Below are 23,706 nucleotides of genomic sequence, written 5' to 3'. Positions count from 1 at the left end.
ATCCCAGATGTGTATGACTTTCTTTCCTCTGTAGAATACAAACAAAGATTTTTAGAAGAATATCTCAGCTCTGGAGGTCCATACAATGCAAGTGAATGAGTGCCAAAAGTTTGATGCTCCAAAAAGCACTTAGAGGCATCATAAAAGTAATCCATATGACTCCAGTGTTTTAATCCATATCTTTTGAAGTGATGTGGAGAGAAACAGATCAATATTTAAGTACTTTTTTGATTGAAATTCTTCTCCCTGCCCAGTTTAGGGCGGTATGCATGAAGAATGTGAATCACCAAAAACACAAGAAGAAGAATGTGAAAGTGATCTGTTTCTCACCCACACCTATCATATCGCTTCAGAAGACAATGATTTAACCACTGGAGTCTTATGGATTACTTTTATGCTGACTTCTGTGATTTTTGGAGTTTTGGCACCCATTCACTTGCATTGTATGGACCAAAAGAGTTGAAAATTTCTTCTATAAATCTTCATTTGTGTTCAGCAGATGAAAGAAAGTCATACAGACCTGGGATTGCATTAGGGTGAGTAAATGATGAGAGAATTTTAATTTTTGGGTGAACTATCCCTTTAAGGAGCCTGGTGGGGACACTTGCATACAAGTATCCCATGCTGGCAATTACTGTAGTTTCGAAAATGCAACATAAGCTGTTGACCATATGCTTTTCAGCAAGTAGGATTGTCTATTTCATGGCTCCAGTTACAACAATAACAAAGACATACTGTAACATTTTGTCAGACTTGTTTATAATTGAAAATCAAACAGATAGAGAAACAGCTCCGTCTGACACTATACTCACATCACATTATTTGAATTCAGGAGAGCAAAGCTTCTCTCCTCCTCCAGGCTTTAGATGCTTTTAACAGTGCTGTGAGCATCAACCCAGACTATGCTGAAGCTTACCATCAGAGAGGACTTTGTCGCATGCACCTACAAGACTCTAAGAGTGTGCAAGACTTTAACAAAGCACTCCACATAAACCCAAACCTCTATCAGGTAAGACACGATCAATGTTTCTACTGAATTTGGAAAGCCACGGCAAAATATGCCATAGCACAATTTATGGGGGGCCAAACAGGCAATAATTATATAAATTCTGAATATATAGTTGTAAATGTACAGTATATTATTGAATATATTATTGTAAATCTGAATATATAGTTGTAAAACCGAATTTACAGTTGTAAATCAGAATATGTAATTGTAAATCTGAATATATCCGAATATATAGTTACATTTCTGAATATATAATTGTAAATTGGAATACATGGTTATAATCCTGAAAATATTCTGATTAGATAGTTGTTAATCTGAATATATAGTTATAAATCCTGAATATATATTTGTAAATCCAGATATATAGTTGTAAATCTGGATATATAGTTATAATTCTGAATATAAATGTACAAATATGGCAATTCAGCAAAAGAAAAACTCTGCCTCAAATTTGACAGCTGGCCTACTGAGATCATCATACTGAAATAAGTCTGTCTTGCAACATGCCAGAGCATTAGGTTATATTTAGGTATTCAGAGTTTCATTTAAAAAGTACATTCAGGATTTACATTTATACATTCAGATTTATAACTAGATATTCAGATTTACAACTATATATTTGGATTTATAACTATATATTCAGATGTATGTTAGGGAACATCATGTACAGTCAGCTGGTTGTTATCTGAAAATGAATCCGGACAGCGTGATCAGGAACCAGAAACGAAGCGGAGTGGGTTTATTTTGCAATAACAACGAGCTGACTATTCATTATCCTGCTTATTACATGGCTGCTAGCCAAACAAATAAATACATGGACATAAAATATTAATTTGTATTGAAATTTTGTAATTATGTGAGAAGAAATAGATGAGCTATAATCCACCTTCGGTTTGTGTCAGAGTTCTGTTGTTGTTTATTTTGTGAAAATGACTGTCTGACTCCTCATTATCCAGCTTATTACAAGACTACTTGCCAAATAAACAAATAAATGGACATGAAACATTGATTTGTGTTGAAATTACTGAATGTAATTATATGAGAAGTAATAAATTGCTGAACAGCTGAAATCCACCTCCTGACTGCTCATTATGCATCTTTCTACAAGACTGCTTGCGAAATAAATAAATAAATGCACATGAAACATTAATTTGAGTTGAAATTATTTTATTAGCTTACTTGTAGAGATCGCACAGTGATCCGAGAAGCAGGAAAGATGGCTCGCAATACCCGAATGAGCTGGACTAATATGTGTATGTGCAGTTGTTACTGAGAAATATCAGACCACTAGATGGCGTCATTGACAAATCAGAATTGAGTATTCTAGAGAGCCTGTAGACTATATATTTAACTGTAATATATTCAGACTTATAAAAACATATTCAGATTTAAAATTACTGTATATTTTCATATGTATTACTTTATCAAAATATTTAGAAATATTTATTCAGAATTTATGATTATTTACTGTTCGGTCCTTGTAATACACACCCACATACACATATATGGTTATTTTTAATAAATCAGTCATACCGATTAGCGAAATGGTCAGACTACTCATTTGCTCACTGAATCAGCTCGGATGACTCACTCGCTCACTGATCTGCAGGTTTTTATGCCTGAAATGAGCCAAGACCCGTTTACTGTTATGCATACTATTAGAAAGCTATGTTAAAATGCTTGTAATAAATGGTATTTTAATGAATAAATTAATATAATAAGTTGAAAACTTATTTTTTTAATTAGGCCTAATCTCGGGGTAGGTGAACAATAATCTTGATGGAAACACAATGAACATTTTATAAAAAATTTAAGTTAAATGCTCTTGTCTGACTATATTGATATTATTCTGTACATGGTCATACTCCAGAAGTTCATGTTTAAAACATGTTCCTTTTTTTTTTTTTTTAAAGGTGCATCTAAGCCGAGCTGTCCTTTATGGAGCCGAAGGACGATATGCAAAGGCAGTACTTGATTGTAATGAAGCTACCAGGATCCAGCCCAAGAGTGTCAGAGCCTACTTGTATAAAGGAGCTCTTAAATTCTATTTGAAAGTTAGTAAAAATAGCACAAATTATATTTTCACAGTATGATTACTTCTCGCTTGAGGCTGATACTCTACAAAGACCAGTGATGCCTCTCTTTAAAATGATGAACACTGCAGAACATAATTTTTCCATGTCTTGTTTTCCAATAAAAATTTCTAAACATCACTAAGGCAAGATAAATTCACCTAATAAGCAAAATGTTGTTTCAAACTTGTATGACTTTCTTTCTATCTAGGGGTGGGCGATATGACCAAAATCTTATATCACGAAATTAGTCATTTTATATCGAGATTGCAATATATGGGGGCCTGGTTAGCACTGACGCTGACTACCACCCCTGGAGTTGCGAGTTCGAATCCAGGGTGTGCTGAGTGACTCCAGCCAGGTCTCCTAAGCAACCAAATTGGCCCAGTTGCTAGGGAGGGTAGAGTCACATGGGGTAACCTCCTCGTGGTTGATATAATGTGTGGTTCTCGCTCTCGGTGGAGTGCGTGGTGAGTTGTGCATGGATGCTGCGGAGAATAGCGTGGGCTTCCACACGCGCTACGTCTCCGTGGTAACGCGCTCAACAAGCCACATGATAAGATGCATGGATTGATGGTCTCAGATGCGGCGGCAACTGAGATTTGTCCTCCGCCACCCAGATTGAGTCACTGCGCCACCATGAGGACTTAAAGTGCTTTGGGCATTCCAAATTGGTGAGAAAAGGGGAGAAAAAAAAAAGATTGTGATATATATCACAATATATATATATATATTTTTTTTTTTATTATTTTGAAAATCTATAAAAATGGGTTTATGTATTAAATAATCATATAGTAAAGCAAAAACAAACAAACACTCAGCTTAGTTTTAAATCAACCTTACCACAATGCTTAGGCAAACATGGCCGGTTTGTTTCCTAATACCAAACATCATTCAAACATAATTTTAGTAAGGGTGATGATGTGTAGTTTAAAAACCTTTTATTTTGGTGCATGACACAGTGTTTTCCTCATCAGTGGTTGTTAGAATGTCAGGCTCTCTAGCCGGTTGACTTCCTGAGTAGAGCGAGTAATTCTGTTCTGCACAGTCCTGTCTCTGGAGCACAAAGATCGAGAAAGCCTGTTGGAATCGCACGTACTTGCATGTTCCAGAGATAGAGCTTATGACACTCATTTTAAACACAGATGTTCGTGTGAGATGAGAAGCATATTTAGTGCTTATGAAGTGCCGATCGTGAGATGAATATCATTGAATTTGCTTCGGTGGCCCGAAATTTCGCTTGGCGGGCCACCCGAAAAATGTTCAATGCCGGAAAAAACCTGTCCATATTTCTTCAATTCTCTCAGTCTCTGCCCACTGATAGATACACTCATGTCAAGCACATGGATATTTATATATCAAGATTTGCATGATATAGGAAAATCTCTATCGATTGTCAATTTATATCGTCACAACGATATATGTAGTCATATCACCCAGCCCTATTTCCGTCTTTCTTTTCTTTTTTTGTTTGGAATAATATGAGGGTGAGTTAATGATGACAGAATTTTCATTTTTGGGTGACTGTCCCTTTAAGGCTTATTTTAAGAGAATGTATCCTGAATTTAATTGTATTTTGCTTATTTTTTCACTTGTTTTAAGCATAAACAAGAACAGAAAATGTACCAGTGCCACAAGTGATTTTTTGATGCGAGTCAGATTTACAATCTTGTTTTAGGCATACAAGAGTGCAGTGGAGGATTTGACCATGGCAATCAAAATCGACAGTGTCTGTTCATTTGCATACTACAACCGCGGTGTGTGTTTCCAACAACTGCAGGATTATGAGCTGGTACCTTTTTTCTTTTCAATTAGCTGGCTTTATATCTGGTGCTTTTTAACGTCAGTAATGTATGCGGGATTATATATACAACATGTACAAATACATGAAGGATGGCTTTTCATCAGCATTGCACTTCTGTGTACAGTGTATGCATTTTAATGCATGTTTGCTCTCCTCTTCTGCATTATTTTCCATTGATTTCCAAGGCACTCCGAGACTACAGCATTGCGCTGCACTTGGGCAGTCAGGCGGAGGTGGATCTGAAAGTGTTGATAAACCGTGGTCTTCTGTATGTGGAGCTTAATGACTATAGCAATGCCCTCCAGGTAGGCCAGAGTTATAAAGTCAAAGAGTAAGAAGCATTGATTGCACAAGGCCTGTCAAAGGGACAATAGCTGTGATCTGTTTGTTTCAAGGACTTTGAAAGCACAACATACATGCATGATTTGTATATGTGTGAAATATTTATATATTGCTGTATTCTGGTACTAAAGTCAACATGAAATGGTATTCGCAACCCATAATATAAATTTTCTGAGTGAAAAACTTAAAAATGGAACATGATTTTATCCATTGGAAATTGATTGGATCATAAAAAAATTGTTATATCATACAAGAATCATGTCAAGAAAAAGAAAAAAGAAAAAAATCGATGTTACAGTGCGCCACTTATAATGGAAGTGAATGGGGCCAAATTTTTGAGGGTTTAAAGGCACAAATGTGAAGCTTACAATTTTATAAAAGCACTTGCATTAATTCTTCTGATAAAACTTTTATTTTTTGCTGTAAAATTTTTAAATCATTGTTTTTATGGTCATATAACATAACTTTCACAAAAAAGGTTAGTGAGCAATTTTATCACACTAAAATAATGTAAACACGCACATTGTTAATGTCTTGTGGCTATACTGTTGAAACAGTAAGAATTTTAATGTTTACGGATTAGCCCCATTCACTTCCATTGTAAGTGCTTTCACTTTCCTTAAAGAAAAGAAGGGACAAGTATTCAAAAATGAATAATTCATTTTTGTGGTAATTAACATTGTGCCACAAGTGCTGTTGATTGAGCTTAACTTGAATTGAACCTGGAATATTCCTATAATGTAATATTTTTTTATGCAAAATAATTTTAATGCAGTATGCTGTCTTTTGTTGTAGGATTTTAAAGCTGCAGCACAGAAACGTCAGGAGAATGCTGAAATTCAACATGCACTAGGAGTAATACACCACAGGTATGTTTTTTTTTTTTTTTTTTTCAGTTTTGAGTAATTATTTCACACTGTTAAATTGCCAAGCTAAATAAACAAAGCTGAAGTTGAGATCCTTCACTCTGTGGGTTGTGCTAAGCAGCAGCAGTCAGGTTATAATATCTATGCCACAGCATGTTAAACCACTGTTGTGTTTAAATTTAAATCAATGCTTAAGACTTGTTGTCTTGTGGTTTTTCACTAGGAATTTTCTGTGATCGGTTAGCTCGGTTTTATTCTGTTGTTTCAAATGACAGCTTAATAGTGCCACATAAATAAGGTGATTAGTATCATATTGTTCTTAAAGAGATAGTTCACCCAAAAATGAAAATGATCTCATCATTTACTCACCCTCATACCATCCCAGATGTGTATGACTTTCTTTCTTCTGCAGCACACAAATTATGATTTTTAGAAGAATATTTCAGCTCTGTAAGTCCATACAGTGCAAGTGAATGGGTGCCAAAATTTTACGCTCCAAAAAAACTCATAAAGGCATCATAAAAGTAATCCATACAACTGTTTTAATTCATATCTTTAGAAGTGATATGATAGGTGTGAGTGAAAAACAGATACATATTTAAGTCCTTTTTTTGCTATAAATTCTTCTCCCTGCCCAATAGGGGGCAGATATGCATGAAGAATGTAGAAAGAATCACCAAAAAGACGAGAAGAAGCATGTTAAAGTGAAAGTTAAAGTGGAGATTGAATGAGCAGGGAGGAGAATTTATTGAAAAAAAGTACTTAAATATTGATCTGTTTCTCACCCACACTTATCATATCGCTTCTGAAGACATGGATTTAACCACTGGAGTCATATGGATAACTTTTATGTTGACTTATGTGATTTTTGGAGCTTCAACATTTTGGCACCCATTCACTTACATTGTATGGACCAAAAGAGCTGAGAAATTCTTTTAAAAATCTTTATTTGTGTTCTGCAGAAGAAAGAAAGTCATACACATCTTGGGAGGCATGAGGGTGAGTAAATCATGAGAGAATTTTCATTTTTGGGTGAACTATTCCTTTAAAGGGTCAAATCATGAAAAATCTAATTTTCCTTGCTGTTTTGAAATGAAAGAGTTCCATATACTACCTAAACATAGTTTCAGAACTCAAAACTTCCTTCCCAGTCCAAAAAGGACTGAGTTTCTATTGAAACTATGCTGCAAAAACAGTCTGTTCTGAAATTGATGGATTTTTTTACATCTGAAAACGAGTCAATGCCTTTTTGGTGTTCAGCGACGTGGTCTGTCCAGTCACAGTGCCACAAACACACAGCCCATGAGTAAGCGTTATTAGGGGCTGTTCACACTGAATGCATCCTTGTGCTAAAAAAAAGCTAGATGCAGCACAACAAATAGAACAGAACGCAGGTGTTTTGAGACACGTTTTAAAAAGTTGATGTTCTTCTCAACTTTTTAACATGTCTCCTCATGTGATGCTGTAAAAAAAAAAAAAAAAAAGAAAAGAAAAGAGATACGGCCCAGTGGTCAAAGATGACCGGCTAGCACCTTTACATAAAAAACAATTGAAAAACAGTACTGATGGACACAACACTAGTTCGATGTAAACAGCCCTGTACTCAGTGCAAAGAGGCTGTTTGCATAGAAGTCTTTAAGGCACAGCAAATACTGCCTCTGTATATCTAAGGGTCAAAAGAAAGGCTGAAAATGGTCATGTAAATCTAAATTTAAACTGTTTTGGTGGATCTCAGGGAAAAAATAAGATTATAAAAAATGTATAATAATTTATCACAGAAAATAATTTGCTGCGCATGTTCTTAAAGCATGAGTTGGATTAAAAAAACTGCACACCCAAAGGACTACATTATTTATGGTGTCCTGAAACCTTGTATGACATTTATGAATAGTTAGTGATGCTCTCAGTGAACTCTGCAGCTTATTGTGCAGATGTGAATGTGATCTGCATTTGAAATGGTGCTTTTAGAGCTTTTCTTATCTAGTCCATGCTTTTCTTTTCATCAGCATTCAAAAGGCACTAGGATTTCAGAAGGCAGTCAAACTGACTAGCTGCCTTCTGTATGATACTGTAGTGTAGGGCATGTCATCGCTTCAAATGGCCTATAATAATAAGAGATATTTCCTAGTAGTTCAAACTATCATTTACAAAAAAACTGAATGCCTTCAGGCCCATAGAAGAGCACATCTGCCCATCTTCATGTCCTTTAGAGCAGCATACTCTATACATAATTTTATACTGTAATAATACATATATAAAAACACACACACATTTATATATATATATATATATATATATATATATATATATATATATATATATATATATATATATATATATATATATATATATATATATATATATATATATATATATATATATATATATATAAATATATAAATATATATATTCTTTTTTTTTTTTAAGGCCACTATAAATTATTTTTGCATGTGGTTTGCAAACGGTGCTGTTTAATAGTTTTAGTAGAATTTTTTTTTATATGAACTGTTATTTGTGAGAGTGTTCGCACACAGGTTTTGCAAATATGTGCATACGCACGGTTAGTGAAAAAATCCATTGTGTGTATTAATTGACTTTCTTTGTCTGTTCTTAAGGCTAGGCCAGTTAGAGGAAGCCGTGGACTCTTACAGTGAAGCTATGAGACTCAATCCCTTCTTTCAGGACTCATATGTGGGCAGAGGTAATGTCTTCATGGATTACGGGCATGATCAGGCAAAGAAGCAGGCACAGAAGGACTTCCTCTCGGCCCTGCACCTCAATCCACTCTGTTCGAGTGCTCGCATTGGCCTGGCACACTACTTACAGGTAGTACATAAAGAATTTTCTTGTTTCTAACAACCCAGATGAGATTTGCAATAGAGTAGTTTTAAGTATCCATTATATCTAATTTATTTTTACTACAATTCTTTTGGTGAAGTAGAAGACATTCATAAGACAACTGTTTAAATACAGAAAGAGTATAGAGCTATAAAATGTATATTGATAGCATAGTTTAGATCATTTGAATTTATGAGAAATGTTTGAGTTTGTTAAAATTTGACATTTAAAATTTTGTGATTCAGATCTCTTTTGAAACTCCAAGCATGTGTTGATGCTAATGCATTACACTGTAAAGATTTATTTATGGATCTGTATAGATTAGGATCAATAGTTGTATCTTTTCAGATTTTAGTTTTTATTTCATTCATAAATCCCTATAAAATGTTAGCTTGTAAAACACTTACTTTAAAAACCTCAGTAGGCAACCATGCCCAAAATATGTCTCTTATGGGAAGGAAACTAGATCACACCAACCTAATCACTGATGGCGGGTGTGAATAAAAAAGCTCAATTACCCTGCCAGAGGACCCCATAAGTTATTATATAATTCATCAGTTCCAGAACTACGTAATGTTATATTCTGCGCAAGCATTTGTGTTGAAGGGGTGCACTGTATACACTACAGGTCAAAAGTTTTGAAACACTTGACTGAAATGTTTCTCACGATCTTAAAAATCTTTTGATCTGAAGGCGTATGCTTAAATGTTTGATATTAGTTTTGTAGACAAAAATATAATTGTGCCACCATATTAATTTATTTCATTATAAAACCAAAATTTAATTTAAAAAAAAGAGTTTTTGAAATTGATGTCTTGGACCAAATAATAAAGAAAAGCAGCCAATAAGTGCCCAACATAGATGGGAACTCCTTCAATACTGTTTAAAAAGCATCCCAGGGTGATACCTCAAGAAGTTGGTTGAGAAAATGTCAAGAGTACATGTCTGCAAATTCTAGGCAAAGGGTGACTACTTTGAAGATGCTAAAATATAACACAGTTTTGATTTATTTTGGATTTTGTTTAGTCACAACATAATTCCCATAGTTCCATTTATGTTATTCCATAGTTTTGATGACTTTACTATTATTCTAAAATGTGAAAAAAAATTATAATAAAGAATGAGTGTTTTAAAACTTTTGACTGGTAGTGTATGTTTAAAATTCTTTAAAAATCCCCTTAAAAGCTTAAGACAAGCATGTCATCAATATCCTCAAGATCACATTATTATTTTTTTTGTAACAGTAATGCATTTTTCACTTAAGTATTATATGCCAAATACAAAATCTACCATAAACAATCTATCATGCTTGGTAAATCTAAGCATTTCTAAAAGCAGGCACAACCTCTCCTCTCTTCAACTCAACACAAAGGCATTTGTTTGACTCATTCAATATCCCTATATATTTTATCGGCACACAATGACTTTGACTTTGTTGTCCAATTCTCTCTTTTTTTTTTAAATGAACATTTCTCTATTAAATGTAAAAATACTCTTGTACAATGCCCAGAGACTAATCACAGACGTCAGGTCAACAGCAGGAGACAAACAAGGATAGCTCTGATTCCTTTTTGTATTAATTCTTGCCCTCATTATCTTCGCCTCATGCATCAGCAAGGGAACGATGTCTTGCACACAGCCTGTTGCCTCTCCACGGTATATTGATTTGCACCAAGCCCTGTCAATATTCTGTCCTCTACGGCAGGTTTGCGGATTCTTCCAGAGAGCTTGGAATCAGTTCACTGTGGCTGTGGAGGTGAATCCTAAATGCTGGGCTGCTTATGAAGGCAGAGCTGTCATCAATTTACAGATGGGAAACACATTTGCAGCCTTGCAGGACATAAACATTGCTATAAAGGTTGTTTTGGAGCTTTGGAATTAGAAAACGGTTCAGTATATGCATAATCTTTGTCCCTCACTAGTCAAATGCAGTTTTGGGTGTAATCTGATTACAGAGTAATTAGTTACTGTAATCGAATTACTTTCGATCAAGTCAAAAGCAGTGTAATGCATTACATTTTTAATTCTTGTTGTGATCAGATTACAGTTGTTGAATTTCAGTTACGGTAATTACTTTTAAGTGCATTAATTGGGGAACAAATTTCTAAAATAATATTAGTAATGTAGAATACATTTAAAATGTGAATTCATATGTTCTTATGTATGTCTCTGTATTTCTCTGACATCTGAAAGGTGTGCGGCAATGAATAAGGAAGAAGGATAGACATTATTTTGAATTTGTTGAGAGAATGTTTTTTTTTTTTTTCTTGTGAAAAGTGTTTTAGATAGTAACTTAAAAGTTATCAGTAATGTAATAACAAAGTAATCAGCAAAGTACTCTGGTTACAGTTTTAAAGAAGTAATTCGTTATTTGTATTTGCATTTGCATTACTTTTTGAGTACATAATCCAACACCAGTTATATGTTCCATACAGTAAATGATTGAGAACAACAGAAAAACTTGGTTACGATTATATAACTGTTCAGTAAGTTATTTTAGCTCTTGAATGTCACAGGCCTTGATCTGTCAAAGCATATACAGAATGTTGATTATCCTTCTAAATATCTACAGTGCATTCATAAAGTAATCAGACCCCTTCATTTTTTTTCACATTTTGTTATGTTGCAGCCTTGTGCCAAAATGCTTTAAATTAATATTTTTTCCCACATAAATCTACACTCCATACCCCATAATGACAAAGCAAAATTCAGATTTTTGATAACTTCAAATTTATTAAAAAAAATAAAAAAATTAAACATCACATTGACAAAAGTATTCAGACCCTTATCTCAGTACTTAGTTGAAGCACTTTTGGCACTTTTATAGCCTCAAGTCTTTTTGGGTATGATGCAACAAGCTTTGCACACCTGAATTTAGGGATTTTCTTCTCTGCAGATCCTCTCAAACTCTGTCAGGTTGGATGGGGACCATTGGTGGACAGCCATTTTCAGGTCTCCCAACATATTTTCGATTGGGTTCAAGTCCGGGCTCTGCCTGGCCACTCAAGGACATTCAAAGAGTTGTCCCTAAGCCACTCTTGCGTTGTCTTGGCTGTGTACTTAGGGTCATTATGCTGTTGGAAGGTGAACCTTCGGCCAAGTCTTTCATTAAGGATATCTCTGTATATTGCTATGTTCAGCTTTCCTTCATCCTGACCAGTCCCCCAGTCCCTGCCGTTGAAAAACACCCCCACAGCATGATGCTACCACCACCATTCTTCACCGTTGGAATGGTATTGCGCAGGTGATCAGCGGTGCCTGGTTTCCTCCAGATATGATGCTTGGAATTGAGGCCATACAGTTCAATCTTCGTTTCATCTGACCAGAGAATCTTGTTTCTCACAGTTTGAGAGTTGTAAGGGAGTTAGAGTGAAAGGAGAACACAGGGAAGCGGGTTTTCCAGGCTCAGGTAAGACTTTTAATCAGCCACCTCAGTGCTTTACAACTTGACAAACATATCAGCTTCACAGGCACGTAGTAACTTAAGCACATCAGCTTCACAGGCACGTAGTAACTTAAGCACATCAGCTTCACAGGCATATAGTAACTTCAACTCATTAGCTTCACAAACATAACAGAATAAATGTAACAGCTTCAGGAGCACCGTGGCCTTCTTTGTACCAGACTCTCTCTCTCCCTTCTGCTGGTGGCGTGGCTGCTTATATGCCACTCTCCCCATGCTCACTGGAATTAGAAACAGGTGTTAAACATAATCTAGCTCAGGTGCAAGCGCCCTTACCGCTTTCTCTCTCTCCGGACGGATGCTTGACCACGCCCCCGCTGCCACAAGAGTCCTTTAGGTGCTATTTTTTTATTTCAAGCAGGCTTTCATGTGTCTTGCACTGAGGAGAGGCTTCCGTCTGGCCACTCTGCCATAAATTCCAGATCGGTGGAGTGTTGCAGTGGTGGTTGTCCTTCTGCAAGTTTCTCCCATCTCCACACATGATCTCTGAAGCTCAACCAGAGTGACCATCGGGTTCTTGGTCACCTCTCTTACCAAGGCCCTTCTCCCCTGATTGCTCAGTTTGGCCGGGCGGCCAGTTCTAGGAAGAGTCCTGGTTGTTCCAAACTTCTTCCTTTTAAGAATTATGAAGACCACTGTGCTCTTAGGAACCTTCAATGCAGCCGAAATCTTTTGTAGCCTTCCCCAGATCTGTGTCTCAACACAATCCTCTCTCTGAGCTCTGCAGGCAGTTCCTTTGACCTCATGGCTTGGTTTTTGCTCTGATATGCATATTCAGCTGTGAATCCTTATATAGACAAGTTTGTGCCTTTCCAAATCATGTCCAATCAATTGAATTTGTCACAGTTGGACTCCAATCAAAGTGTAGAATCATCTCAAAGATAATCTAGAGAAATGGGATGCACCTGAGCTAAATTTCAAGTGTCATGGCAAAGGGTCTGAATACTTATGTCAATGGGATATTTCTTTTTTTTTTTTTTTTTTTTTTTTTATATAAATTTGCAAAGTTATCAAAAATCTAGGTTTTGCTTTGTCATTATGGGGTATGGAGTGTAGATTGATGTGAAGAAAAAAAATGATTTAAAGCATTTTAGCATAAGACTGCAACATAAAAAAATGTGGAAAAAATGAAGGGGTCTGAATACTTTCTGAATGCACTGTATATCTGGGGTTCTTGGGTCATAAACAGTTTTTGAATGTTTTGGGTTCAATAAAAGTTAAGCTCTATCGGTAGCAATTGTGACAATGTTGATTAACACAGAAAATTATTTTGGTTCAAAAGCAAAAAACACAGTTACACAAAGGCACTTACAATGGGAGTACATGTGGCCAGGCAATGAACATTAAAATACATGCTTCAAAATTATAGCCAATAGAAGTGAACATTATACATGTTGGCATGATACTAGTGTGTCAGTAGTGGCTTACTGACTTTGTCTGTGTAAACTAATCTTTTAACTTATGTGTGTAATGACTACATAAAGCTGGTAACTTTTTATGATATGTGCAAAGATACCAGAAAGGTACTGTTTACATGAAGAAAGCTCCACTCACAAGGATTACATTTGTAACGTATAACCATAAGTTACTCTTCATAGAAAAGTAATCTGGTAAGTAATTTTACAGCTCTATTAAATAATATGCTCTAAAGCTTAACATTTCTGCTTTCAAACCTTCTAGAATGCTGGCCCTGTTTATAGCCATTGTAAATGTGTTACTGTAAATGTGGTCTTTGCCTAATTTACATTAAGCTACAAATGCTGTCAATAGAGCTTAACTTATATTGATCTCTGAACATTCCTTTAACACCTCTTCTTTTTTATGACTTAGTGTAACGCTCTCTCAGAGCAACTCTTCACAAATCGAGGTCTGATACAGCAGTTCATGGGGGATAGATGCAGTGGCATGAAGGACTATCAGAAAGCTATCAGCCTCAACCCCAAATATGCTCTGGCTTACTTCAATGCTGCCAACCTCTTCTTTTACAATGGACAGTTTGAGCAGGTAAAACCAGACAATTCACTTCTGGCACACTATTCTCTTGAGACACTCGGTAAGAGAGCCACTGACATATATCACGAGTCTCTTTCATTCTGCAACACAGGCCTGTGAGTACTACAGCAGAGCCTTTGAGCTGGAGCCCTCAGATGAGTCTGTGATCTTGAACCGAGCCATCACTCACACTCTACTGCGGAAGCTTCCAGAAGCCCTGCAGGATTTCAATGAGGCTCTCTGCCTCAACCCTCACTCAGCACATGCCTACTTTAATAGAGCCAACCTGTTCTGCACTCTCAGAGAGTACCAATCAGCCGAGAGGGACTTTACTGAAGGTAATCTACAGGAAGCTGTTTTTTATTAAGAGGCCAAATTCTACACTTTTGTAGAATTTTATTTTTTATTTTAGTTTCTCACAAAATGTTAGTCAAGGTTTCCTGCACCACAAACAGCCGTAATTTAGTTTTTCATGACCATTTCTCTTTCTCTGACCATAAATTCACTTCTACCGGTGAAGAGCTGCAAACATCTGGCAAACAGTTGCAGTGAATCACAAGCTCATTTGCATGTAAAAATAACGAGCGGGAAGTTTGCGGCTAGTTTAGAATTTTTATAAGGGCATGGTTACAGGTGATCATCTTATCAGAGTGAATGTCACGAACAACAACAAAACTTGCCCCCTCTCAAAAACACAAATTAAATAACGAAACTAAGAAAAAGACGATATCTGAAAAATGTGTCTTATTAGCAGGTAAGTAGCATATCCTCCGCTGTTGTTTTGACTTATTGAAAACAATAGTTTCAAAATAAATAACATTACAAAAGTTAGGCAATGATGACATTAGACATAACGATTGCTAGTCATATCAGATAAGGTCAAACGGTGGAAACTATTATAACTTCACTAGCAGGCAAATAGACCAAGGTAGTAACTGGTTTAGAGATTGGTCTTGTTACCAGCATAAAGTTTTTTTTATGAAAATTAAATCAAGCACTACAGTACCACAATCCATAATAAAATGCCACATTTGAGTGGCTAACATTATCTAACGAACTACCGTGCTAAAAGAGCTTCCTGGCTAACTATCAGTCCAATAAAATATCTTACCTGTCCAGCAAGAAAAAGCCATCTCTGGGTCGGTTTTAAATCCTTTCAGATCTCGGAGTTGTCGCCACCTCTGAAAAAGCCAAGCCGACGTTGTTTCGTGTTTGATTATTACAGTGTAACAATATAAAGGATGGGCAATGAGGAGGCGGGAACCGGCGTGTGGCTCTTTCTCGAACTGCCGCATCTAGCTCGGCTTTATCCCTCTCCTCGGCTGATTTGCCCGGTTGGGGGCCGGCCGTGCGCACTCACGGCCCAGCCCCGCCCTCCTCCTTGTCACATATGGGCTCTGTCACTTTCCCTTTTTGCTTACAGACTCTTCTCGGTTCGAGATTTCTTTATTTTGAAAACAAGTGATTCCCCAGAGGGTTGCCTTTTTTAACTGATCCATGGTCAGTGTTGCACATTTGTTGTGGCTACAAGCTTTCAGCTTAAAACTACTACCACAACTATCACCGCACACATACACGCGCTGTAGTAGCTCCGGACCTTCTTTTCTTTATTTATGGACATGACATAAGCATGCACGGATGATTGAAGTAAGTATGTAATTTCCCTCCAAATCTGTCCCGACAGCTCTAAAATATACATAATTATTATAGGCTTACCATAGTGAATCGGGGTAAAGCAAATACATGGTTTAGAAGAAGGATTGCTGGTGTACTTGATCACTAATGAAATTTTGTTCATTTCTAACAAAGAAATCGTACATAGTGTAGCTTTAATGGCATAGACTTTTAATGGTAATTATGTTGCCCCCCTTGAGTACCGAGGTTTGTTACCAGCACAGTGATGAAATAGCGCATGTTCGGCCATACCATAAGTGCATCTGCGTACTTGTGTTAAGTATGTTTCTGGCCTTAGAATTAAACTGCCATTTTTGCTACCATACTTCAAGACTTCTGCATTTAAATGAGCTCTGTTTTAATTGGCTAACTTCCTCGTACCAGCATATTTTACAGAGGGGGCCAAGTTGCTGAATACTGTATAGACTTTGATGTGTAAACATGGGTAGTCATATGTTAATGTGCTCATGGTTGACGTCAATTCCATGAAGATATTTGAATGACCCATTTTTGCAGCTTAGTTTCAATAAATGGTTTGGGTGGACTGGGCAAGAAGCTTCAAGTTGTGAATGTCTACATAGTGCATGAAATCCCATTTTGCATTATATGACTCCTTTAACATTCAATAATTTTAACCCCAGTATGTTAAATATTTTTATCCTAATCTACTGTTTACTCTTGATACCTCTTTATATATTGGACATTTGGGTGTTTCTTCAACTTCAGGCAATTTGGCAATTTCAAATACCAAGGGTTGATTTTAATTAAAATTAACAGATTTAAAATTATATATATCTTTTTTGTTGTTAAGGTCACATTAAAACTGGCTTAGAAATGTTTTACCATGCCTTCGTTTATTTTTAGTACTTTTTAAGTGCTTTTTATGTATAGATTTTATTGTTTTAGCTTTGTCTCAGACCTAGATTTTTAATATTAAACTCTGAAATTTATACAAATATAAACGATTACATGTTTACTTCTATGATAATCTATACAAAAAATGTAAAAAATCACTATTTCAATATTTATTGTGATTTTTTTTTTTTTTTTTTTTAACTTTTTTTTAATTATAATTTATTTTTTATAATTGTTATAATTGTTGCTGTCCCACAGTGTCATTTCCACCACACCAAAAATGTTTCCCTTAAAAAAATTTTTTTAAGTTAGTGTACTTGTTATCCAAGTCGACAAAAGTGTCATTGAAGAGCATGTTTGAGATGAAATATGAGTTATGTTTGAAGAAAAAAAAGAAAATTTGTGTAAATATCACAGCAGAATATTTTTTATTGGTTATTGTTTTATCATTATTCCCTTAGCAAAGGAGTCATCCATTTTATTTAAATGCATTAAAAATGTAATCATTCAGCATCATTTCCACAGAATTTGAACACAATAGAGAATTTGACGTGCTGGAAATGACACTGTTGTAGAGATTTTCATGACCTTCAGAAAGAAAGAAAAAAGACAAAAATTACATAAATCTCCTGTGATGCACGTAAAAACACTGTTGGACATTGTTTGAGGACAAATTTAATAATCTTGAAGAAACACTATAAATATTAATATATCTATTTATTTATTTATTTATTCTTATTTCTTATTCTTATATTCTAAACAAAAGACAAAAATGTAAATTGTTTACAGTATTTAGGCCAACTGTATATCTGCTCAAATAGAGATAACTCTGAATAGGCATTCAATGGTAATGTCTTTGTCTATTTTTATATTTAAGAAGTTAAGCTGTTAGTCCTGTCATCTAACACTTTCAGCTTCAGGTTATATAAACTCATCTGTAACCTTCTACCAACTAATTTGCTAGTATACAGACAGCTCTCATTATCTGTGCTGTGTCTCTCTTATTACCCCAATGAATAATAAAGGACACATTAGTCATCATACAGTGCTCTATGAGAGTGTAATACTAAGTAGCTGCACTCCAGTATCTATTTTTTTTTCGTTCATGGACAAGGATGGAAAGGTTATTCTGCGTCAACTTTTAAACATCCTTTGTGATATTAATATGCCAATAATGATGAATCACTTTACATGGAGCTTTGCACGTCAGGCCGACATTCAATGTCGCCCGCACTTAATTATGTCTGATTATACAGGGTGGTATGTCTGTGGAGAGCTTTGTCGAGATGGTGAATGGAGAGGAGTTGAAAAGATAGCAAAGTTGTGCATATCCCCAACTAATCCAGACATTGTCTTAAAAGTGTGCCAGTCTCAACCTCATATTGCACACAAAATTGGCAAGCGCTGACTTACCAGCTCAAGCCTGATTGGCTGGCTTTATGTAACTTCCAGGAGTAAGAGTACACAGGTTTTGTTCAAGACCACCCTCAAAACATACAAGTGGTTAGTCACTTTACATGTCAGTCAGATGGTTTCTTACTGTCTGAGGCCACATCCAAACTAATCCATTTTAGTTTGAAAGCTCCATTTTCAGTTTCCTAAGTCATTGTTCAGAACGTATTTGGTCTGAAAGGCCCTTAGTGCTGAACGTGAACAGTCTGGCTATACAAAACTATATGTGTGCAATCATTCCACAGTGTGTGTGTGTGTGTGGCAGATGGATTGTTTCAATGCACAGTTTCACACACGAGTGGACAAAAGCATGATGGGTTTGGAAAAAAAAAAACAGTACAGAATTAAAACAAATGCAGTAACCATGTCGCTTCGCCGCTGTCAAACAAGAGGCAGGTGGTTACTATGGTTACAGTGTAAACCAGTTATCGATTTTCTCTTGCCAGATTACATATTTATAAAGTTGCAATGCAAGGATGTCGAAGCATTCCTGATTGGAAGAATCATAGTTTTTTAGAGCCCACCGCTAAATCCCTCCGCCTGTGGCTGAAACAGGTGGGATATTAGGGAACAGATGGCCTTGGTTACTAATGAGTCTGTACTCCATGAATGGAGTAATCACTTGCCATTCCAGCATGTGTTTTCAAATACTCTATCTAATTTTGTGAGCCATAAATAGACACATTGAATGCTTATCCTTGTTCCCTAAAAATGAGTTTGTCTACACTAGCTGAAGCACTCTAAATCAAAGTGCCTTAGCTAAACACAGCCTGTTAAGATACCAGCCGATGATGGTAATTTATGCAAATGCACCTGGAAAATTGCTCAATAGTCCCTATTGTGTGAAGTAAAAAGTAGATGTCCTCATATTTGCTGTCATTTGCTCTCACAGTCTGTTACAGATGGTTTAGTCACAAATAAGCACTGTGTGATGTGTTGTTATAATAATTTGAGCCTCTACTTGAGAAGAGTAAAGCCTGAGAAATTAACTGTGAACAAAGCTGTTCTTGCAAAGACGGTACAAATAATGGTACACCTCTTAGTAAACTAGAGACAAATTGGTGAATACAGAAGAAGGTGAGAGTTGTGTTAAGCAGGATGAAAGTGGTGACTTTTTTACACTACTACCTCTCTCTGTGTGTTTCTTCTAGCCCTGAGGCTGCAGCCTGGAGATGCTCTGCTCTTTAAACTCAGGGCTGATGTTCGGGGTCATCTAGGATGGACAGAACATGCGTTGAAGGACTACAGGACTGCAGTTGAGCTTCAAGACACTGCAGGAATCTAGACATGTAGAGTAGTTGAAATAAGAGCTGTTTTTGATCAAAAATGTGTAACTTATTAAAGCAATTACTGCTAGAACAACAGAAAATACAACAATAAAAACTCACTGTAATTCTATGTGTGAAAAGATGTCACATTTAATGGTTACATTTTAAACTACTGTATATTAGTTATTTCTGAAGGAAATACCACTGTTTGAAAGGCAGAAAAAAGTGTTTTAATAAGCTTAGGTTGTAGACTTTGGTTCTGCGTACATGAAATGCTGCATCAGAGCCGCTTTGCCTTATTATGACACTAAATGCACAATGTGACACCGTCTTTATATGCTTCTGCTGAAGCCATTCAACTGCGTTATTTGAACTTCATTGTTTAAATAGCATGTTTGTTAGCGGAATTCCAGGTAAACAACTACATTACCCATGGTACAGCAGAGAACGGTTCACCAATCAGAAAACCGTGGCCAACAAAACCTGCAAAATTTGCCTTGGAGTGACCGCCCACTCCCTTGACCCACTGTGAGTTATGTAATCCAGTCGTCTCCCTTTACCCTTAAACTACTTATCTAATTGTACATATCAGAATATTTTGCAATTAACATACATTTATTTTTTCTATACTCATAATCAACAACTTAAAATCAGTAGTTTTATATAATCCCATTGTTTTTTATTTAATTACTTCATTCACAATGCTTCATGGGATTGTAGTTTGTACACTCAGGAAAGACGGTAAGTACACACCTTTGTACCTTTGTCTTTTTGTCCAATTTTCAAATACTTTATTGCTAAAAACAAAGTTTGTGATGTTGTGATTCACCTCAGAGCTGGTTGGTTTGGTTCATGGCTTACAACTGTTTTATGGAGGATTTTATGAAAAGCCTATGCAAAAAATAAATCGGAAAAACACTTCTGGAACCCAGATGCTGGACGGGGCACTGTTGCACTCTTTTGGAATTCAGTATGCAAGTATTACATTGCCATCAGTTAGATTTTGAATGGCAAACATTGCATCAATGGAATTCAAAGGGAAATTTAAAAATGTTGCCTTAAATTCCAGTATAAAGTGTAATAAATATACTGTATAAGTATGAAGTTTACAAAAGCAAAATTAGAATGCACATGTCCGAAACAAAGTTTGGATGGAATCTTTACATTAAGTGTTTCAAACTAAAAGAATAGCAGACATTTTTGTCTAAGCAAAATTTGAATATTAAAGGAATATCAATTTCATGCATTTTAACTGTTATAGCTGCATATATTATCACTTGGTGGAAATTATTTCCATGTTTAGCAACATTTCTAGCTGTGAAACAGCGTTTAATCGTTTGAGAAACTTAATTCACTGACTATAATGGAATCACATCTCCAACTAATTAATATCTATCAATAAACCAACCTGACAGCTCAACACAGACAGCTGTATCTATCTGATGTTTAAATCACATTTGCCTTGAAGAATTCAGGTCACTTCAAATGAAACTGAGCAGAGTCAATGGTCTTGGAGTAGAGAGAGAGATAATGGCTAAAAATCAGCTGAAACACCTGCTGAATGACTTGGCATCTCTCCATTTCAGAGAAGAGGGGAGAGAGAGAGAGAGAGAGAGATTGAGAATGTCAGAGAGAAGAGTGTGAATGCAGCCATCTGCTCCTCGCACATTGTGCTGTAACTGGGCTCATTACATTTCAAGGACACAACTTCTGTCTGTCTGTCTTTTCCTACATGGCTTGCAAAAACAAAAATGTAATAATTGCTTTTTAATTGTCTTTTATATTATTGTTCACATAAGTTAATGCAGATCGATAAATGCATCAGGCTCATCAAAATGTGGCAACGGAATTTATTTTCTTTTCATCTGTACTCCAACACTTTAGATATGAAATGACAGTGACAGGTTAACAAAGTTAGTTGAATCTGGTCATTCTCATTTATATTAAATGAATTATTTCTAAATTAGAGCACTTTTAGCAATGCTTTCTCATTATAGAAATGAACTGGAATGAGTTTTTGGATACAGAAGCAAAAATTAAAATGTTAATTTGCTAAACACATTCAGAGATTACTGCGGTTATCTCTTTACTTTATCTCTGAAAGCCATATGGATCTAAAACTTGAATATTTTTCTAAAACTACAGTCTCTCTCAGTCAAGAAATGCAGTCATTTTAGCTGAAGCAGGATTATTTTCTTTAGCTGTGGATCCATCACTTAGTGGTGCCAGAAATAAGCACAGATAAGCTTCCCCTTTAAACCCAAGGGTGCTTTTCCGTTATAATAAGTCATTATACAGAGTAGCCATAATATGCCCATATCAGGGTTCATTCGAATAGCTCCAGACTCTAAATACTGAGTGGGACATGTTTCGTGATCCTTGTGTAATACATTGTAAATACATGCTGCTTTATCACAGAATATGCAACATGTTTTATTCATATTTGGAGAGAAAATGCATGAAGAAATGAGACCTGTGGACACAACCGTGTATGAAAACTAAGCCTACCTGATACCACTTATCAAATGGAGTAGCTGTCTAAATGCTCTACTGTAACCAATTGCAAGGGCATTGGTTGTGTTTGAACATTAGTGGGGACAAATTCTAGCAAAATATTTTCATTATTCTGGTTTCAATACAAGTTAAGCTCAATCAAAAGCATTTGTGGTTCTTTAAAAAAGCATAAATCTGGGTTACAGTGGGGCACTTACAATGGAGGTGAATGGGGCTAATCCGTAAACATTAAAATCCTCACTGTTTCAAAAGGATAGCCACAAGATGTAAACAGTATGCATGTTAACTTGATTTTATTGGGGAAAAATGCTTACTAACCTTTTCTGTGTAAAGTTATATCCAATGTTACAACCACATAATGCCCTTGACCATGTAATGCCGTAAACCTGTAAACGACTGAAGGACAACAACGATTTAAACAACTTTACAGATCAAATAATACATGAGTTTTAACATAAGAATTATTGTAAGAGCTTTCATAAAATTATAAGCTAAACATTTTTGCCTTTGAATCCTCCAAAAATTGACCCCGTTCACTTCCATTGTAAGTGCCTCACTGTAACCTTGATTTATTATTTTATTTTTTTTTAAGAAAAGAAGGGAGGAATCTTATCCCACAAATGCTGTCAAATTAGCTTACTTTGTATTGAACCCGGAATATTCCTTTAAACATACTACATTTCTGTTATGGTCCTTTGAATAGTCTTGTGATACTGTTGACACTCATGAAATCGACTTCTGTGACCTATAGGGCAGTTTTAATTAACTGCACTATAATTACATTTCCAACTCATTTTCTTTCATTGCCCCCACATTTGAAGACATTACATTTTAAAATCCAAGAACCCCCCCAAAGATTCCTCACACACACACACACACACACACACACACACACACACACACACACACACACACACATATGTTGGTGCAGCTATCATTATGAGGACTCTCCATAGACATAATGATTTTAATACTGTACGAACTATAGATTATATCTCCTAACCCTACCCCTAAACCTAACCCTCACAAAAAACTTTCTGCATTTTTACATTTTCAATAAATCATCGTTTAGTATGTTTTATAAGCGATTTGGATTATGGGGACACTAGAAATGTCCTCATAAACCACATTTATAGCATAATACCCTTGTAATTACCAGTTTGTAACCTATAAAAATGTCCTCGTAAACCACAAAAACCTGCCCACACACACACACACATACACACACACACACACACACACACACACACATAATTACAATTGTAATTATAAACCTTTCGTTTCAAGACATTTGATTGCTTTTAAATGTAAAAGTAAGCAAAAGAAAGATTTCTGAATAATTCACAGCTTTTTGAATTCGAAAAATACTTTTTTTTTTATTTTATTTCTAATTATATTGACATAGAAAGGAAGGTCTAGTTGTCGTCAAGAAACTATTTTTGTTGCCCAGACGTTCTACCGAATGCATTAGGACTCGAGTCGCGTCATTTTGCGCGTCTGACGTCTGTGAATGTTATGCATGTGGCTGTGGAGTATCTGTCCAAGGTGCTGAAACCA

General features: G+C 35.8%; 1 protein-coding gene across 1 annotated transcript in view; it reads left to right on the top strand.

The window, feature by feature from the left end:
* The window catches only part of ttc6 (tetratricopeptide repeat domain 6), a 32,524-nt gene extending 12,759 nt beyond the window's left edge, over positions 1-19,765 (top strand). The window contains exons 13-22 of the mRNA XM_051645995.1: positions 833-1,009; positions 2,923-3,063; positions 4,760-4,873; positions 5,071-5,190; positions 6,023-6,096; positions 8,709-8,919; positions 10,637-10,789; positions 14,225-14,398; positions 14,499-14,724; positions 19,519-19,765. Coding sequence (XP_051501955.1) covers positions 833-1,009; positions 2,923-3,063; positions 4,760-4,873; positions 5,071-5,190; positions 6,023-6,096; positions 8,709-8,919; positions 10,637-10,789; positions 14,225-14,398; positions 14,499-14,724; positions 19,519-19,652 — 1,524 coding nt within the window. The 3' untranslated portion in view covers positions 19,653-19,765. The remainder of the gene's footprint in view (positions 1-832; positions 1,010-2,922; positions 3,064-4,759; positions 4,874-5,070; positions 5,191-6,022; positions 6,097-8,708; positions 8,920-10,636; positions 10,790-14,224; positions 14,399-14,498; positions 14,725-19,518) is intronic.
* Positions 19,766-23,706: the final 3,941 nt, after the last annotated feature.

Source organism: Myxocyprinus asiaticus, chromosome 20, assembly GCF_019703515.2.
Source record: "Myxocyprinus asiaticus isolate MX2 ecotype Aquarium Trade chromosome 20, UBuf_Myxa_2, whole genome shotgun sequence".
In the NCBI taxonomy this organism is placed as follows: Eukaryota; Metazoa; Chordata; class Actinopteri; order Cypriniformes; family Catostomidae; genus Myxocyprinus; species Myxocyprinus asiaticus.
This window is presented reverse-complemented; position numbering and strand designations above follow the sequence as displayed.